Raw genomic sequence first — 16308 nt, 5'->3', positions numbered from 1 at the left:
GGACTGGTGGGCTTTCTCCTCCAGGAGTCAGTATAGATGTGATTCTTGGTTCTTCTTGGTTTCTTGGTCCTCCAAAATGGAATTTAAACTGGAGGAGGATTGTGCTTTTATAAACAAAACTCTGCTTGCTGCAGGAACCCTAACATCTCACACCCACACGCCCTCTTTTCCGAAGGCTTCACATTATTTAACATTCACAACAATAAATTTCAAACTATCTTCCCAGTTGATCCTGTCCAAGGATGTGCCCTCTCATAACTTGAAGTCAAGGGATGCAGCTTATCTACGTAAACACCAACATCTCCTTGCTCTCTATCCATCTTTGTCCAATGGTTTATACACACACACACGCAGACACACACACGCAGACACACACACGCAGACACACACACACACACACGCAAACAGACAGACACACACACACACACACACACGCAGACACACACACACACACACACGCAAACAGACAGACACACACGCACGCACACAGACACACAGATGTACAGACACAGGCAGACACAGACACACGCAGACACACACACACGCAGACAGGAACACTCACACATGCAGAGACACACGCGCTCAGACACACACACACACACACACGTACAGACAGGCAGACAGGAACAGACAGACACGCACAGACAGACGCACAGCCAAACGCACACACACACACACACACACACACACACACACACACACACACACACACACACACACACACACACACACACACACACCATCTCCTGCACTTTGCAAACCGTGGACGGACGTTGGGAAAAATGAAACACTGCATTCAGAGATGAGGAGGGAGGAACAAAATAGTACAAGGCAAGCTGGCCCAAACAGGGGCTGGTTGAGTCTTGGTCAGTTACCACACGTGAATTCCCAATGGATGGTGAACACCTCCAGGCAAATAAGGGCAAGTATTATCACCCCCACTTTTCAAATTCCCCTTGGCATTCACCATATCTGTATGGGGCAGCCGTGGCAGATAGTTCTTCACTCTCTGCTCTCTGTGTGGTGAGTATCCGGACTCATAGCTCCTACTCCAAAGCTCTGTGCAACACTGGATTGTTTAAGATAACATCCTTTGGATAAAACCACAAGCTAGGTCTCAGGTGTAAATAGCAGGATCCATAGAAGTAATCAGAACATGGAGAGCTGTTTTGTGGACAATATTTATCCATCAGCCATTGACAAGGAGGGATGATGTAATCTTGATGTGTGACAGTTAGGCTGCATGGTGGCGCTGTGGTAGAATGGCTGCTTTACAGCGCCAGAGACCCGGGTTCGATCCCGACTACGGGTGCTGTCTGTACGGAGTTTGTACGTTCTCCCCGTGACCAGCGTGGGTTTTCTCCGGGATCTCTGGTTTCCTCCCACACTCCAGAGACGTACAGGTTTGTAAGTTAATTGGCTTGGTAACATTTTAAAATTATCCCTAGTGTGTGTAGGATAGCGTTAGCGTGCGAGGATCGCTGATTGGCACAGACACGGTGGGCCGAAGGACCATTTTCCGCGCTGTATCTCTAAACTAAAAAGACAGTAGTGAAATCAAACAACATAAAGGGCTGTTCCATTGCTGTACTGTTCCATGTTTATGTAATGTTCTTTCCTTTTGGAAGCCTCTTAAAATCCTATGGAATTTCAATTAAAATGGAAAATAAAATTCAGATGTATATTCCTGAGTAATATTATCATGAACCACATTATGAACCACTAATTATGAAGAGTTTTTATATGATTTGTGGTCGTAAAAATACCAAATAAGTGCACATCAGTTTAATCTTTCAATCAGAAACGACATGTACAGATCATCAATCGGAAGAGCTGTCTTTAACAACTAGCTGTCTTCATTACTAGTGTATTGAGCACAGGATTGGGCTTTCCTCACTCTCTCTGGGATCCCACAGGCTCTCATGCAAGTTTCATAAGTTCATGTCCTAGGAGCAGAATTAGACCATTCAGCCCACCATGTCTACTCCGCCATTCAACCATGGCTGATCTATCTTTCCCTCTCAACTCCATTCTCCTGCCTTCTCCCCATAACCCCTGACATTCCTTACTAATCATCTGCCAATCTCCGCCTTAAAAATATCCATTGACTTGCCTCCATAGCCTTCTGTGGTAATGACTTCCACAGTTTCACCACGCTCGACTAATGAAATTCCTCCTCATCTCCTTTCTAAAGGTACGTCCTTTTATTCTGAGGCTATGTCCTGTGGTCCTAGACTTTCCTACTAGTGGAAACATGCTCACCACATTCACATCTGTTATAAGGTTAACCTTCAGACGAGAAGATCCACTGAAGAACATTCGATTCAAAGAAGCAGCGTTAAAACTGGGGTAGCACGGGACCTTTGCTTGTCCACATTCCTGGGTTTCATCCACTGCATTAAACACTATTGGTGGAGCTACCCTTCCTCTCACCGCATCAACCAACTGCAACCCAAATGAAACATCAACAGTACATTACCACTACAGCTTCTATAGACTAGGGATAGCTCTAGGGCAAAATGAGGCCATTAGGCCCACATGGTTAATTCTGTTTCTCCGTAGAACAATACAAACAGACCTTCTCTCCCAACTCTTTCCCTGTAACCTTGCAAAATGTTTTTACCTCATGCTTATTCAATTCCCATTTGGTAAGTGTTAAACACTAAGGTTTGTCAACAATTGTCACATTTGAACCTCTCCCCTACCTAATCATTTACTCATCATTTAGTCTGTGTCCCAATGAACACCAATGAAACAAAAAATACCTCACATCACCTGAATTTTTATCTTCAGAAATGTTGGAACAGGACAGGTAGCATGTGCTGGGAATGAAATGGTCCACTACCTCTGCAAGCCACCACGGCCGAATAATGGCCCATATACTGACCACGCTCCCAAGGTCCATGAGTTCTTGACTGCATATCCATCAACATTTGGGTAATTCTTCAGAAACACCATCGACACAAACCCTTTCAAATTAGATAGATTATGCAGGCTCTGGGTCAGGTAAAAATTCTTAGAAAATCCTCAAGAACATCTTTGAGTCACTTTCAGATTTCACCTACGCCCCTGCCTAACATCTCAAAGCAGGAATTATTACATTCTTAAGAATCACAAACAAATACTCCTAGTATTGTTACAAAATCTTCGATCTGCATATGGATGGTGTAACCATGTCAGACATGGCTGAACGGGTCACAAATCTACCAACATGGATCCTGCATAAAGAAAGGCAACTCGTGATTTTCAACACTGAAGTATTGAAGCAGGAAGGAGAACACCGGGGACATCTCGATTGCACACACAGTGAAACTGAACGCAAGGGCAGCACGGTGGCGCAGCGAGTAGAGTTGCTGCTTTACAGCACCAGAGACCCAGGTTCGATCCTGACTACGGGTACATTCTGTACGGAGTTTGTACGTTCTCCCTGAGACCACGTGGGTTTTCTCCGGATGCTCTGGTTTCCTCACACACTCTAAAGACGTACCGGTTTGTAGGTTAATTGGCTTCGGTAAGTTGTAAAATTGTCCCGAGCATGTAAGATAATGTTAGTGTATGGGTGATCTTTGGTAGGCATGGAGCCAGTAGGGCTGAAGGTAGACACAAAAAGCTGGAGCAACTCAGCCGGACAGGTAGCATCTCTGGAGAGAAGGATTGGGTGACGATTTGGGTCGAGACCCTTATACAGACTGAAGCTGAAAGGTCTCACACCTGGACCACACCTGGAGTATTGCGTACAGTTTTGGTCTCCAAATCTGAGGAAGGACATTATTGCCATAGAGGGAGTGCAGAGAAGGTTCACCAGACTGATTCCTGGGATGTCAGGACTGTCTTATGAAGAAAGACTGGATAGACTTGGTTTATACTCTCTAGAATTTAGGAGATTGAGAGGGGATCTTATAGAAACTTACAAAATTCTTAAGGGGTTGGACAGGCTAGATGCAGGAAGATTGCTCCCGATGTTGGGGAAGTCCAGGACAAGGGGTCACAGCTTAAGGATAAGGGGGAAATCCTTTAAAACCGAGATGAGAAGAACTTTTTTCACACAGAGAGTGGTGAATCTCTGGAACTCTCTGCCACAGAGGGTAGTCGAGGCCAGTTCATTGGCTATATTTAAGAGGGAGTTAGATGTGGCCCTTGTGGCTAAGGGGATCAGAGGGTATGGAGAGAAGGCAGGTACGGGATACTGAGTTGGATGATCAGCCATGATCATATTGAATGGCGGTGCAGGCTCGAAGGGCCGAATGGCCTACTCCTGCACCTAATTTCTATGTTTCTATGTTTCTATGTCTGTTTCTGCACTGCATCTCTAAAAGTCCACACTTAAGCATTGGAGAAGGTAGGCAGGAGGTCTATGGATGTGAAAGTGTGATTTCATTAGAACTAGTGCGAAGGGTCGGTGTGACTCGTGGGCTGAAGAGCCTGTTTCCATGATTCATTTTTTAATCAATCAAAACGGATCAGTTTGGGGGCAGGCACGAAAGGGAGCTTCAAGAGGTGGGAGTTAGACTGGAGGTAGGCCAATGTAAAAACTGGTGGATACCGAAATAAACTAAATCCAAGCAGCTTTGAAAATACTGGATGGTAGGTAATTGATAGATTGTTCTAACTTTCACAGAACTGGGCAGCAGCAAAAAGACAACCTGATTGCATCGTAACGCTCGGCAACTTTAGAGCAAACGCAAACAGTAATCACCAAAATGAGTATTTACTGCAAACCCAGTTAATGAAGAACCAGAAGGTATCTATTAAATATACAGAGCCCCACCCAGGCTGGGTAACATTACAATCTGATGAGACTCAAGAACAAATAACTTTGCAAATCTGTCTGCTGCTGCTTCAAAAACTATCATCTTCTAACAATTATTTTGTGCCCTTTCTGACCTTGTCAATCGCTTCCCGATCTCAGAGCAGATTGTACAAGTCTAGAGTGCATGGTTCATCACTCGTCATCATCGTCTGAAGAAATGATCAACAATTCTTGTTTCTCTTTGAGGTTGTGGCCAGCAATAACAGAGTGCTTCTACATATCAGTCTTTCACAACTCATGGATTAGTCCCTCTGTATTCCTCTTTTTCTATTAAAAGTAGCTTTCACTGATATTGCCGGATTGTGCCTTGACAAGACGATGGACTCAATTGCAAACAGCAACAAGTGGGGCTTTGAACTTAAAAGTAACAATTGCAAATTTGCAGATGACACAAAGCTGGGTGGCAATGTGAGCTGTGAGGAGGATGCTATGAGGATGCAGGGTGACTTGGACAGGTTGGATGAGTGGGAAGATGCATGGCAGATGCAGTTTAATGTGGATAAATGTGAGATTATCCACTTTGGTGACAAAAACAGGAAAGTAGATTATTATCTAAATGGTGTCAAGTTGGGAAAAGGGGAAGTACAACGGGATCTGGGGGGTCCTTGTTCATCAGTCACTGAAAGTAAGCATGCAGGTAGAGCAGGCAGTGAAGAAAGCGAATGGCATGTTGGCCTTCATAACAAGAGGAGTTGAGTCTAGGAACAAAGAGGTCCTTCTGCAGTTGTACAGGGCCCGAGTGAGACCACACCTGGAGTATTGTGTGCAGTTTTGGTCTCCAAATTTGAGGAAGGACATTCTTACTATTGAGGGAATGCAGCAAGGTTAAATCCCAGGATGGCGGGACTGTCAAATGTTGATAGAATGGAGCAGCTGGGCTTGTATACTTGGGAATTTAGAAGGATGAGAGGATATCTTATTGAAACATATAAGATTATTAATGGTTTGGACACACTAGAGGCAGGAAACAGGTTCCCGATGTTGGGGGGAGTCCAGAACCAGGGGCCACAGTTTAAGAATAAGGGGTAAGCCATTTAGAATGGAGATGAGGAAATACTTTTCCACACAGAGAGTTGTGAGTGTGGAATTCTCTCCCTCGAGCCAGCACCGCCATTCAATGTGATCATGACTGATCATCCACAATCAGTACCCCGTTCCTGCCTTCTCCCCATATCCCTTGACTCCGCTATCTTTAAGAGCTCTATCTAACTCTCTCTTGAAAGCATCAAGAGAACCAGCCTCCACCGCCCTCTGAAGCAGAGAATTCCACAGACTCACAACTCTCTGTGTGAAAAAATGTTTCCTCATCTCCGTTCTAAATGGCTTACCCCTTATTCTTAAACTTGCAATAAACTCATTGAAGCCCTAATTTGCTGTGCACACATGGCCTTAACCGTGATTCCCAAAAGCTTTGCTCCCCATTAACTGCAAATGATGCCAAATCCTGGAATATTCCCAGAAACGGTCTTCCTCCGCAAAAGGAAAGATTCGAGCATTTGCAGTTATATGAAGAAGATAGTCAGCGTTCGAGAATCAAGGATTCTTGATTCACACTCCCCAAGTGCATTTTAATTCACATTCTTCTGAAGAATGGCAGCAAATGGGCTGAACCTGTGCTGCTAAAAATAAACGTGACAAAAACCTGCAGCACAACTGGTGAGATCCCACCCTGTCAGGAGTGTGCTTACCTTTCAAGTCAACAGGTTCCAAGTTTCCATTTGCATCCAGCACAGTATTAATTGCCCAGTCAGTGGAATTATGTGAAACTTTTGTATCCAAAGAAATTGTGTCAGACTTCTCATCCGTCGGGGATAATACTTCATCTTTGACATTTGATCTGGTTTCTTCCATCACCCACGCATCTTCTTTTAGTTCCTCCTCCGGTGAAGGCTTCCCGCATTCTTCAAAGTGATCCTCAGAATCCGAGGAACTGTTTATCATATAATCCGCGGGCTCCTCTACTATACTGAGCAGTACTTCTTGACTCGGGGAATACAGCACTGCATCGCTGGATTTGCGGAGAAATTCCGGTGCCTTTTTAACTCCGTCGGGACTATGATCTTCATTAAGTGGGATTTCCAAAGACGCTGGCAAGGTAGACTGCGTTTCCGCGGTGCTCATGGGCAACGCCTCTTCTGCGCCCTCATCTGAAGAAACTTCTTCCTTTAAATCCTCCATGGCTTGGACTTCCTTCGGCAGTGCTTGGTCCTCCCCCAAACTGGAATCAGAAGCGGTTTCCAACAAGGCATCGACCTGCTTAGACCACTCGTCATCACAAGGGTAGTCCGCTTCCAACTGGTCTTCGTGTTGTTCTGGTTCACTTTCTAGATTACTTAGAGGTAACGGTTCTAACGTGTTATTATTTTCTTCATGTAAAGATTGCACTTCTGATATCACATCACACTGTTCGTGGAACGGTAACACCTTCAAAGCCACATCATTTAGTTCATCTAATGGTGGCAGGTCGAAAGTTGTATCATTCTGTTCAAACTCAACGGTGTTTAAAGAACAAGGCAGCTCTGGATTCGGTGGAGTCTCATCCCCCTCAGTCCTTCGGTGATGTACTCCTTCACACTCATCATCTGAATGACAAATGGAGTCCACACGAGCTGCACACACCTCATCAAGAACGTCGGGCTTTACCTCACAGCCTGCTCCAACATTCACTTCATTTGTTGCGTGCATTTGAGAAACCTCAGCCCCCACATGGGGACGATTGTCCTCAAGCTCCAAACCCACTGTTGCTTCCTCCAGCAGTTCAGTGAATGGAGTGCTCTCATTGTACAGTTGTTCACCTTGAAAATCCGCCCCCTCCACATGCCCATCAGCAGGAGCACTTTCAGTGGCGGCGAACACAGCACATTCTTCAGCTTCTTCCGACTTCATTCTCTCAGAGGCAGCAGTCTCCATCTCCGTGCAAAGGAGAGTTTTCTCAGAGTCTAGTGTCCCTTCATCAGGATTTCCAATCACCATCCTGTCCGGGAGCATTTTGGGAAGGTCGCATTTGAGGGCACACTCTTGGCTGGGATGCAATTCCTCAGTTGACTCTAAAATTCCCTCATGTTCCCTATTGTAGGATGGACTGCTTTGATCACATTCGCTGTCAGACGTGTCCTTCACAAGGTTACATAGTGGTTTCTCGGAATCCACTGGATAACTAGATCCTTCCGCTGGCAGAGTGAATGTAGCTTCATCCTCCATATTCACTTCAGTGATATTTTTTTGATCATTGGCCAATGTTGACTCCGGACACCGAATGGTTTCCAACTCTGCATTAGCTAGTGTGCGTTCCTCTGGTGACACACCAACTGATTGTTCAACGGGTATCTCCAACAGCTTTTGTGCAATCGGGCAGATGGCTTCGGACTTGCAATCCGCTTTGTTCTCTTCAGATCTCAAGCATTCAACAGGCACTGAGATCCCTGGCTGTGAGTGGAGGGATGGTATAGGAAGTGCATCCTGTTCCAAAACAAGGAAAAACAGATGGTTTTATTAAATCAGTACATTGCGATGTTTAGTTGCACTGTGTATATACACCAGCAGAAGCGTCTTACTTAGCGGGTTAGTACAAACATAAAATTATTTTCCTGTGGAATACCCTGGGCGGCACGGTTGCACAGCGATAGTTGCTGCCTTACAGCGCCAGAGACCCGGGTTCGATCCTGACTATGGGTGATGTCTGTGCGGAGTTTGTACGTTCTCCCCCGTGACCTGTGTGGGTTTTCTCTGGTTTCCTCCAATACTCCAAAGACATACAGGTTTGTAGGTTAATTGGCTTGATAAAACAGTAAATTGGCCCTAGTGTGTGTAGGAATGTGTTAGTGTGCGGGGATCGCTGGTCAGCCCGACCTCGGTGGGCCGAAGGGGCTGTTTCTGCAGGAACTGGAGGACAGTGATGCGTGGTGCTTCCGTCACTGTTCCTGTCGGAAACCAGCACCACTGTGTCGCTAATGTTTTCAACGATGATAAATGAACTGAGCACATCTCCCATCATCCCCTGAAGGCTATGGATCCCACACAGAGTGCTGCAGCCCCCTCTCCTTCATATCCACAAGAATTCTTCCCAACCTCTGCAGATGCATCTCAGCCTGATATGGCAACTATGCTCTAGACTCCCTGAAGCTGTAGAGAGCGGGGAACACAGTCCAGTCCATCACACTACCTCCAAGTTCAAGTTCAAGTGAGTTTATTGTCATGTGTCCCTGTATAGGACAATGACATTCTTAAGCACACAGGACATAGTAGGCATTTACTACAAAACAGATAAGTGTGTCCATATACAACCCAAAATTAAAAGACAAGGAACTGCAGATGCTGCTTTACAGAAAATGACACAAATTGCTGGAATAGCACAACAGGTAAGGCAGCATCTCTGGGGAACATGGTTAGTTGACGTTTCAAGTCAGGACCCTTCTTCAAACTGCCTTCTCTTTGTGATTTATCATCTCTCCCCACTCTTCCAATTAAGAATTTCATTTATAGTAGTATATTTATGTATTATTAGAATATCAGGTAAACCTATTTAACCAGATGTGGTTCATGGTTAAAAAAGACATTTGACTTCACCAATTAATTCCCCACATCATAAATCACGTTGCACCACCATCTCCACGTCTCCGTTGTCAGAAGATAGATGATACTTGAAAATCCAAAGCTCATAAATATTACATTGCTTTGCTCTTTGTTGCGGCTACAAATCACAGCCCTTGGTAATGACACCAAATCCACATGTCAACCTGCCCAAAGCAAGGACATTGGCAGAAACACCAAAGGTTCATGATAAAATAAATCGACCACAAAAACAGATTAACCACAGAAATAAAAGTGATTTTTCATCCTTGAGTGGTTCAATGAAAACTAAAAATAGAAAGGTCATAAAAGTTGAGATCTGCACAAACAAAGGGTCTGGGTTTGGTTACTGGAGAAGACTCAGCTCCATTTAATCATGTGAAGAGTAAGACCATTGCAATCTGCTTCCACACTTGGTGACAGAAGGGGATATAGCTATATTTAAGAGGGAGTTAGATGTAGCCCTTGTGGCTAAAGGGATCAGGGGGTATGGAGAGAAGGCAGGGATGGGATACTGAGTTGGATGATCAGCCATGATCATATCGAATGGCGGTGCATGCTCGAAGGGCCGAATGGCCTGCATCTGCACCTATTTTCTATGTTTCTATACATGGGGTGCAGAGGCCTTGCAGGACAGTTGTTGTGTGCTTAGTTTAGATACAGCGCTGAAACAGGTGCACTATCCTACACACACGAGAGACAACTTACAAATATACCAAGCCAATTAACCTACAAGCCTGCACGTCTTTGGAGTGTGGGAGGAAACCGGAGATCCCGGAGAAAACCCACGCAGGTCAAGGGGAGAACGTACAACTCTGCACAGACAGCACCCAGAGTCAGGAAGGAACCCGGGTCTCTGGCGCTGTAAGGCAGCAACTCTACCGCTGCGCCACCCTGCCCGATTGTTCTGATTCTCTAAGTGATAATTGATGTGTCGCCTTTGGCATGAATAACATTGGTCTCTTAGTCCAGCTTCACAAACTGGCCACAAGGTCATCCAGTAACCTGCACCCAAAGATAATCCTCAGCATTTTAGAGAGACAAAAGAAAGTGGGATGAAAAAAATGACAGAAGTTCAACCGTAAAGTATTCCCCAGAAAACAGAAGAAACTATGTTTTTACCCGTTATGTATCAAATCTTTGAAACAACCAACTAATCTTATACTGGAAGCACAAATAGCATTTGAAAATTTCTCGTTACAAAATTGTAGCCTATTTGGAATAATCATAAATGCAAATGAGGCACAAATATTCATACATTTAATTATTCATAATCATTGCATGGTTAATAATTGCAAAGTAAATTATTGATACTAATAGCACATTGCAAATTAAATTGAAGCCTAAAGTAATTCAGGAATGCTATCTGATGTGTGGCATATTGGCTGTTATAATTAGGCAAAGCCTCTTCTATTCTTTAATGGTACTGGAAAAGTGATAGAAGCTGTAATTGATGGACTCAACTACAACTTAAGCCAATATCTCCAATCCCCCTGGAATATCTCTATTGCATTTGAAGTAGCTTCGAAACATAGCCTACATCATGGGGAAAACATCCAGTGAATTGGCCTCCACTGCCTTCTGTGACAGATTCACAACTCTCTGCTGAAAAGGTTTTCCTCATCTCAGTCCTAACTGGCCTACCCCTTCTTCTTAAACAGTGACCTCTGGTTCTGGACTCCCCCAAAATAGGGACCATTTTTCCTGCATCAAGCCTGTCCAATCCCTTCAGAATTATATATGTTTCTGTAAGATACCCTCTCATCCTTCAAAATTCCAGTGAATACAAGCCCAGCCGATCCATTCTTTCATCATATGTCAGTCCCGCCATCCCGGGAATTAACCTGGTGAACCTACGCTGCACTCCCTCAATAGCAAGAACGTCCTTCCTCAAATTAGGAGACCAAAACTGCACACAATACTCCAGGTGCGGTCTCACCAGGGCCATGTGCAATTGCAGTCGGAAGCTCCTTGCTCCTGTACTCAAATCCTGAAGAAGGGTCTCGGCCCAAAACGCCACCTATTCCTTCTCTCCAGAGATGCTGCCTGACCCGCTGAGTTACTCCAGCATTTTGTGTCCATCTTCGGTGTAAACCAGCATCTGCAGTTCCTTCCTACTTATGGAGATATTTTATGCTTCATAGCTGTACATTCCCAACAGACAATTTGCAATATTGTGTAAATGGAGTATGTTTAGTACAATGTTTTACATACAACCTCTGTAGAGAAAGTTATTATCCTTAAACTTTCCAAGACAAATGCCAGCGAAGGCGTTGAGAATAATATTGACTTCTTACCATTTCGTGCCTGTGAGAGTGCATGTATCTCTGCAGTTCACTGATGTTGTGCTCCATGCTGTTGAGCTCTGCTCCCTGGGGGTTATTGATGGTGTACATGTAAACATTCAGATGCTGCTGAAAGCGCACAGAGCATTCTTCGGAGGATACAATCGGTGTTACATCCTCCTGCAACGCTGCAGCCGGGTTTTGTCTGAAACAGAAGGAGCAGCAGCAGTTAAACATGTCGAAGCGCTTCGTCCACGTTGGCACAATGGAAGCGACTCGCTGGAGCCCGGCGCATCATCTCGAGGCAGCGATGAGGGCGAGAGATCGGCAACTGGAAGCCGCTGAGGAGAGCAGCTGTTTTCACCCACCACACATCTGCGGGGAGGTGCCTCGCAAGCACCTGCCGCTTCCGCTGGAGTCGGGATGTGACGGGAACGTTCATGGTGAATTATTACCTGCACATCTCCCGAGGGGCTCCAGCTCCATTCAAGTTGAATTGGCACGTGGCATCAAGGGAAAGGGGAAAAGTGCAAAATAAGTTTAAAAACACATGCACAACTCTACCATACAGCTTGAAAGGATCATTCACCCAGATGTGCTGATCCCTTCCTAACACTCTGATTTGCCAACGCTACCTTCATAGAATCATAGAGTGATACAGAGTGGAAACAGGCCCTTTGGCCCGACTTGCCCACACTGGCCAACATGTCCCATCTACACTACTCCCACCTGCTGCATTTGGCCCATATCCCTTTAAACCAGTCCTATAAATGCACCTGTCTAAATGTTTCTTAAATGTTGTGACTGTACCTGCCTCAGGCAGGTTGTTTCATACACCCATCACCATTGTTATGAAAAAGATACCCCTCAGGTTCCAGTTCCAAAATCTTTCCCCCCTCACAAACCCATGTCCTCTGGTTCTTGACTCCCTTACTCTGGGCAAGAGACTCTTTGCGTCTACCCAATCTGGTCCTCTCATGATTTTGTACACCTCTTTCAGATTACCCCTCATAGATACATAGATACATAGAAAATAGGTGCAGGAGTAGGCCATTCGGCCCTTCGAGCCTGCACCGCCATTCAATATGATCATGGCTGATCATCCAACTCAGTATCCCGTACCTGCCTTCTCTCCATACCCCCTGATCCCTTTAGCCACAAGGGCCACATCTAACTCCCTCTTAAATATAGCCAATGAACTGGCCTCAACTACCCTCTGTGGCAGAGAGTTCCAGAGATTCACCACTCTCTGTGTGAAAAAGTTTCTTCTCATCTCGGTCCTAAAGGATTTCCCCCTTATCCTTAAGCTGTGACCCCTTGTCCTGGACTTCCCCAACATCGGGAACAATCTTCCTGCATCTAGCCTGTCCAACCCCATAAGAATTTTGTACGTTTCTATAAGATCCCCTCTCAATCTCCTAAATTCTAGCGAGTATAAGCCACGTCTATCCAGTCTTTCTTCATATGAAAGTCCTGACATCCCAGGAATCAGTCTGGTGAACCTTCTCTGCACTCCCTCTAGGGCTATAATGTCCTTCCTCAGATTTGGAGACCAAAACTGTACGCAATACTCCAGGTGTGGTCTCACCAAAACCCTGTACAACTGCAGTAGAACCTCCCTGCTCCTATACTCAAATCCTTTTGCTATGAAAGCTAACATACCATTCGCTTTCTTCACTGCCTGCTGCACCTGCATGCCTACTTTCAATGACTGGTGTACCATGACACCCAGGTCTCGCTGCATCTCCCCTTTTCCTAATCGGCCACCATTTCCTCATCCTCCTGCATTCCAAGGAATAGAGCCCTAACCTGCTCAACCTCTCCCTGTAGCTCATGGCCCTCGAGCCCTGGCATCACCCTCTTAAATCTTCTTCGCACATAAAATAATATGTGATTCTGTTCCATTCTGTTTGTAGTTTGTTTGTTTTTTGTAGTCCGCGAGCATTGCCACTTTTCATTTCACTGCACATCTCGTATGTGTATGTGACGAATAAACTTGACTTGACTTGACTTGACTTTTCCAGCTTGATAAGATCTTTCCTATAAAACGGTGACCAAATCTGAACACAATACTCTAAATGCAGCCTCACCAATGTATTGTACAACTGCAACATGACCTATACTTAATGCTTTGTCTGATGAAGCCCAAGGCGCCAAAAACTGATGAAGGCCAATGTGCCAAATATCAATGGCTTGTCAACTAGTGGTAAAAATAATACATCTCTCAAAGTTGAACATCGGACTGCTTCTGGGTCAAGAACCACAGGCAACAAATTGAATATTTGCAGGCCTCTATACAACGTGCTACTGAGCCAAACACAAAATGGCATTTTCAAGAAAATAAAACTCACTTTGGTTTTTCACCAGGTGCTGAGGATGGACAATGAATAATTATTTTGTCAATGACTCCCAAATCTAATAATGAATAAACAAATGCAGTCCTTTATCATTGAACCTGGACCAACAATGGGGAGAAACTGATCTATGGTTGATAATATTGAGTGGGTGCTCAGAGTCTATGAGAAGGAATTGTCCTGGTCACCACTTCTCCCTCTGAAGAAGGGTCTTGATCTGAAATGTTACCTATTCCTTTTCTGCAGAGATGTTGTCTGACCTGCTGAGTTACTCTAGCTTTTTGTGTCTTTCTTTGGATTAAACCAGCATCTGCAGTTCCTTCCTGCACACAGATTCATTGCTCCTCATCTTGTGATTTTGCACAATTATTTGAGCGAATGTTGATGGAAATTGATGTGCGACTTTACGACAAATTCAATTAACGTAGGGTACTTTGGAGTGCTCAGTCGATGTGGTAAGTTTCAACGTCACAATGTTAGACTTTAGAGATACAGCGTGGTAGCAGGCCCTTCGGCCCAAGTCCACGCCGACCTGCGATCACCCTGTATACCAGCACTATCCTACATACCTGGGACAACTTTACAACTTACCAAAGCCAAATAACCTACAAACATGTACGTCTTTGGAGTGTGGGAGGAAACCGGAGCAGCCAGAGAGAACCCACGTGGTCACAGGGAGAACGTGCAAACTCCGTACGGACAGCAAGTCAAGTCAAGTCAAGTCACATTTATTTATATAGCACATTTAAAAACCAACTCTCGTTGGCCAAAGTGCTTTACATTTGTTATAAGAATAGTATAAACAAACAAACTACATACATATATACATATAACCCTCGCTCAGTGGATGTCAGGAAAGGCTTGGGAGATAGTTTTTAGTCTTGACTTAAAGGAGTCAATGGAGGGGGCAGTTCTGATAGGATACTCAGGATTAAACCTGGGTCTCTGATGCTGTAAGGCAGCAACTCTACTGCTGTGCCCATTTAAATGCATGTTTATAATCTCTCAGGTAATTGCTCGATACCACGATAAAGTAGCATGAAAGACACCAACATTCTCATGCTGCACTGCACGCTAATCTCTCTCTTCCTGCTTTACAACTGGCAAACTCCATTTTCCTTATGTTATCATTAAACGTTTCCTTAATAACAATCAGCCAATTCTTGAAACTGGTCCATAAACGAATACAAAACATTAGATTGGGATTGCCCAACCTGGAGATCAAAATCATCTGGAAATTAATTGTTGCCTAATGGGGGAGAGCGAGCCTTTTAATTAGGTCCTCCCTCCACCCTTGTTCAGAGGAAGGCTGGTTCAGAAACACAGAGTCTGCAAATATTCACATCCAGGTCACTATACCTCTGCTGGGGGGTGTAGGCTAGCTTTAATATTAACACATTCACACACTGCCTCTGGTCCAAGCAGCAGAAGATTGCTCCACTTAATGTGCAACGTCATGTGAAGCGTATTTATTTTTTCGCTGATTTACTACAGATGGTGTCTACGCGCATTTACAATACACGTAAATCTGTGGACTTGGCAGAGGCGATGCACTCAAACTACTTAATGATAACCAGAGCCACCGAGCGAGCGGCAGGAGGACAGTGAACCCAAAGCGACCAAAGTGTCCACGCAGGAAGTCCCCTGGATAATCATCTTGATAATTATTAAATTGTCACTGTTAATTAGTGGTGCTGAGAATTTCGTGGCCATTGTGAGCATGTCAGTGACACTCCTATACATCTCGTATTCTTCCTAATCCACTGGAGGTCTGGCAGCCGTTTCAATGACACATCAGGGAGTAACCCCCAGCATCAGCCATACAGGGAGTGTCCCGAATAAGAACCGAGTAGCACAATGAATCAGTACTGTTCATCCATCCCTGGTCTATAAATACTTCTAATGGGATTAAGCCCATGACTTCGTGTAAGGATAAAGGTTTCCTTTTTAATGAACTGAGGTTAAGCTACCATCAGGAAAGGTTTACGTTGGGAAACTGACTATAATTATCCGGCCTTACTCTGAAACTACAAGAATGCTGGCGTACAAAGTAGTAACATTATAATTGTACATAAAGGCTTCTCTCCCTCACTGAAGGTTTATTCATTCCACTGGTGAAGGCTCTCTTGGGGCTCTCGGGGAAGTAAGGTTCAATTGGTGTAGGGAGGGGGAAGGGGAGCTAATGAGGAGTCTTTATATTCATTACATTATATTCATAGATCAGACAAAGTGGCTCATGGGTTAGCAATACAAAGAGCAGCACAGTGGCGTAGTGGTAGAGTTGCTGCCT

At 44.7% G+C, this 16308-nt stretch overlaps 1 protein-coding gene across 8 annotated transcripts in view; it reads right to left on the bottom strand.

Annotated features, from left to right (window-relative positions):
- The window catches only part of akap13 (A-kinase anchoring protein 13), a 394804-nt gene that overhangs the window by 209342 nt on the left and 169154 nt on the right, over positions 1 to 16308 (bottom strand). For all 8 annotated transcript variants that reach the window (XM_033050598.1, XM_033050601.1, XM_033050602.1 and 5 more), the window contains 2 exons: positions 11677 to 11869; positions 6499 to 8269 (listed from right to left, as the gene is read on the bottom strand). In XM_033050598.1, the coding sequence (XP_032906489.1) occupies positions 6499 to 8269; positions 11677 to 11869 (1964 nt within the window). The remainder of the gene's footprint in view (positions 1 to 6498; positions 8270 to 11676; positions 11870 to 16308) is intronic.

The sequence above is a fragment of the Amblyraja radiata genome, chromosome 34 (assembly GCF_010909765.2).
Source record: "Amblyraja radiata isolate CabotCenter1 chromosome 34, sAmbRad1.1.pri, whole genome shotgun sequence".
NCBI lineage: Eukaryota > Metazoa > Chordata > Chondrichthyes > Rajiformes > Rajidae > Amblyraja > Amblyraja radiata.
Note: the sequence above shows the minus strand (reverse complement) of the source record. Positions and strands in the feature narration are given on the sequence as shown.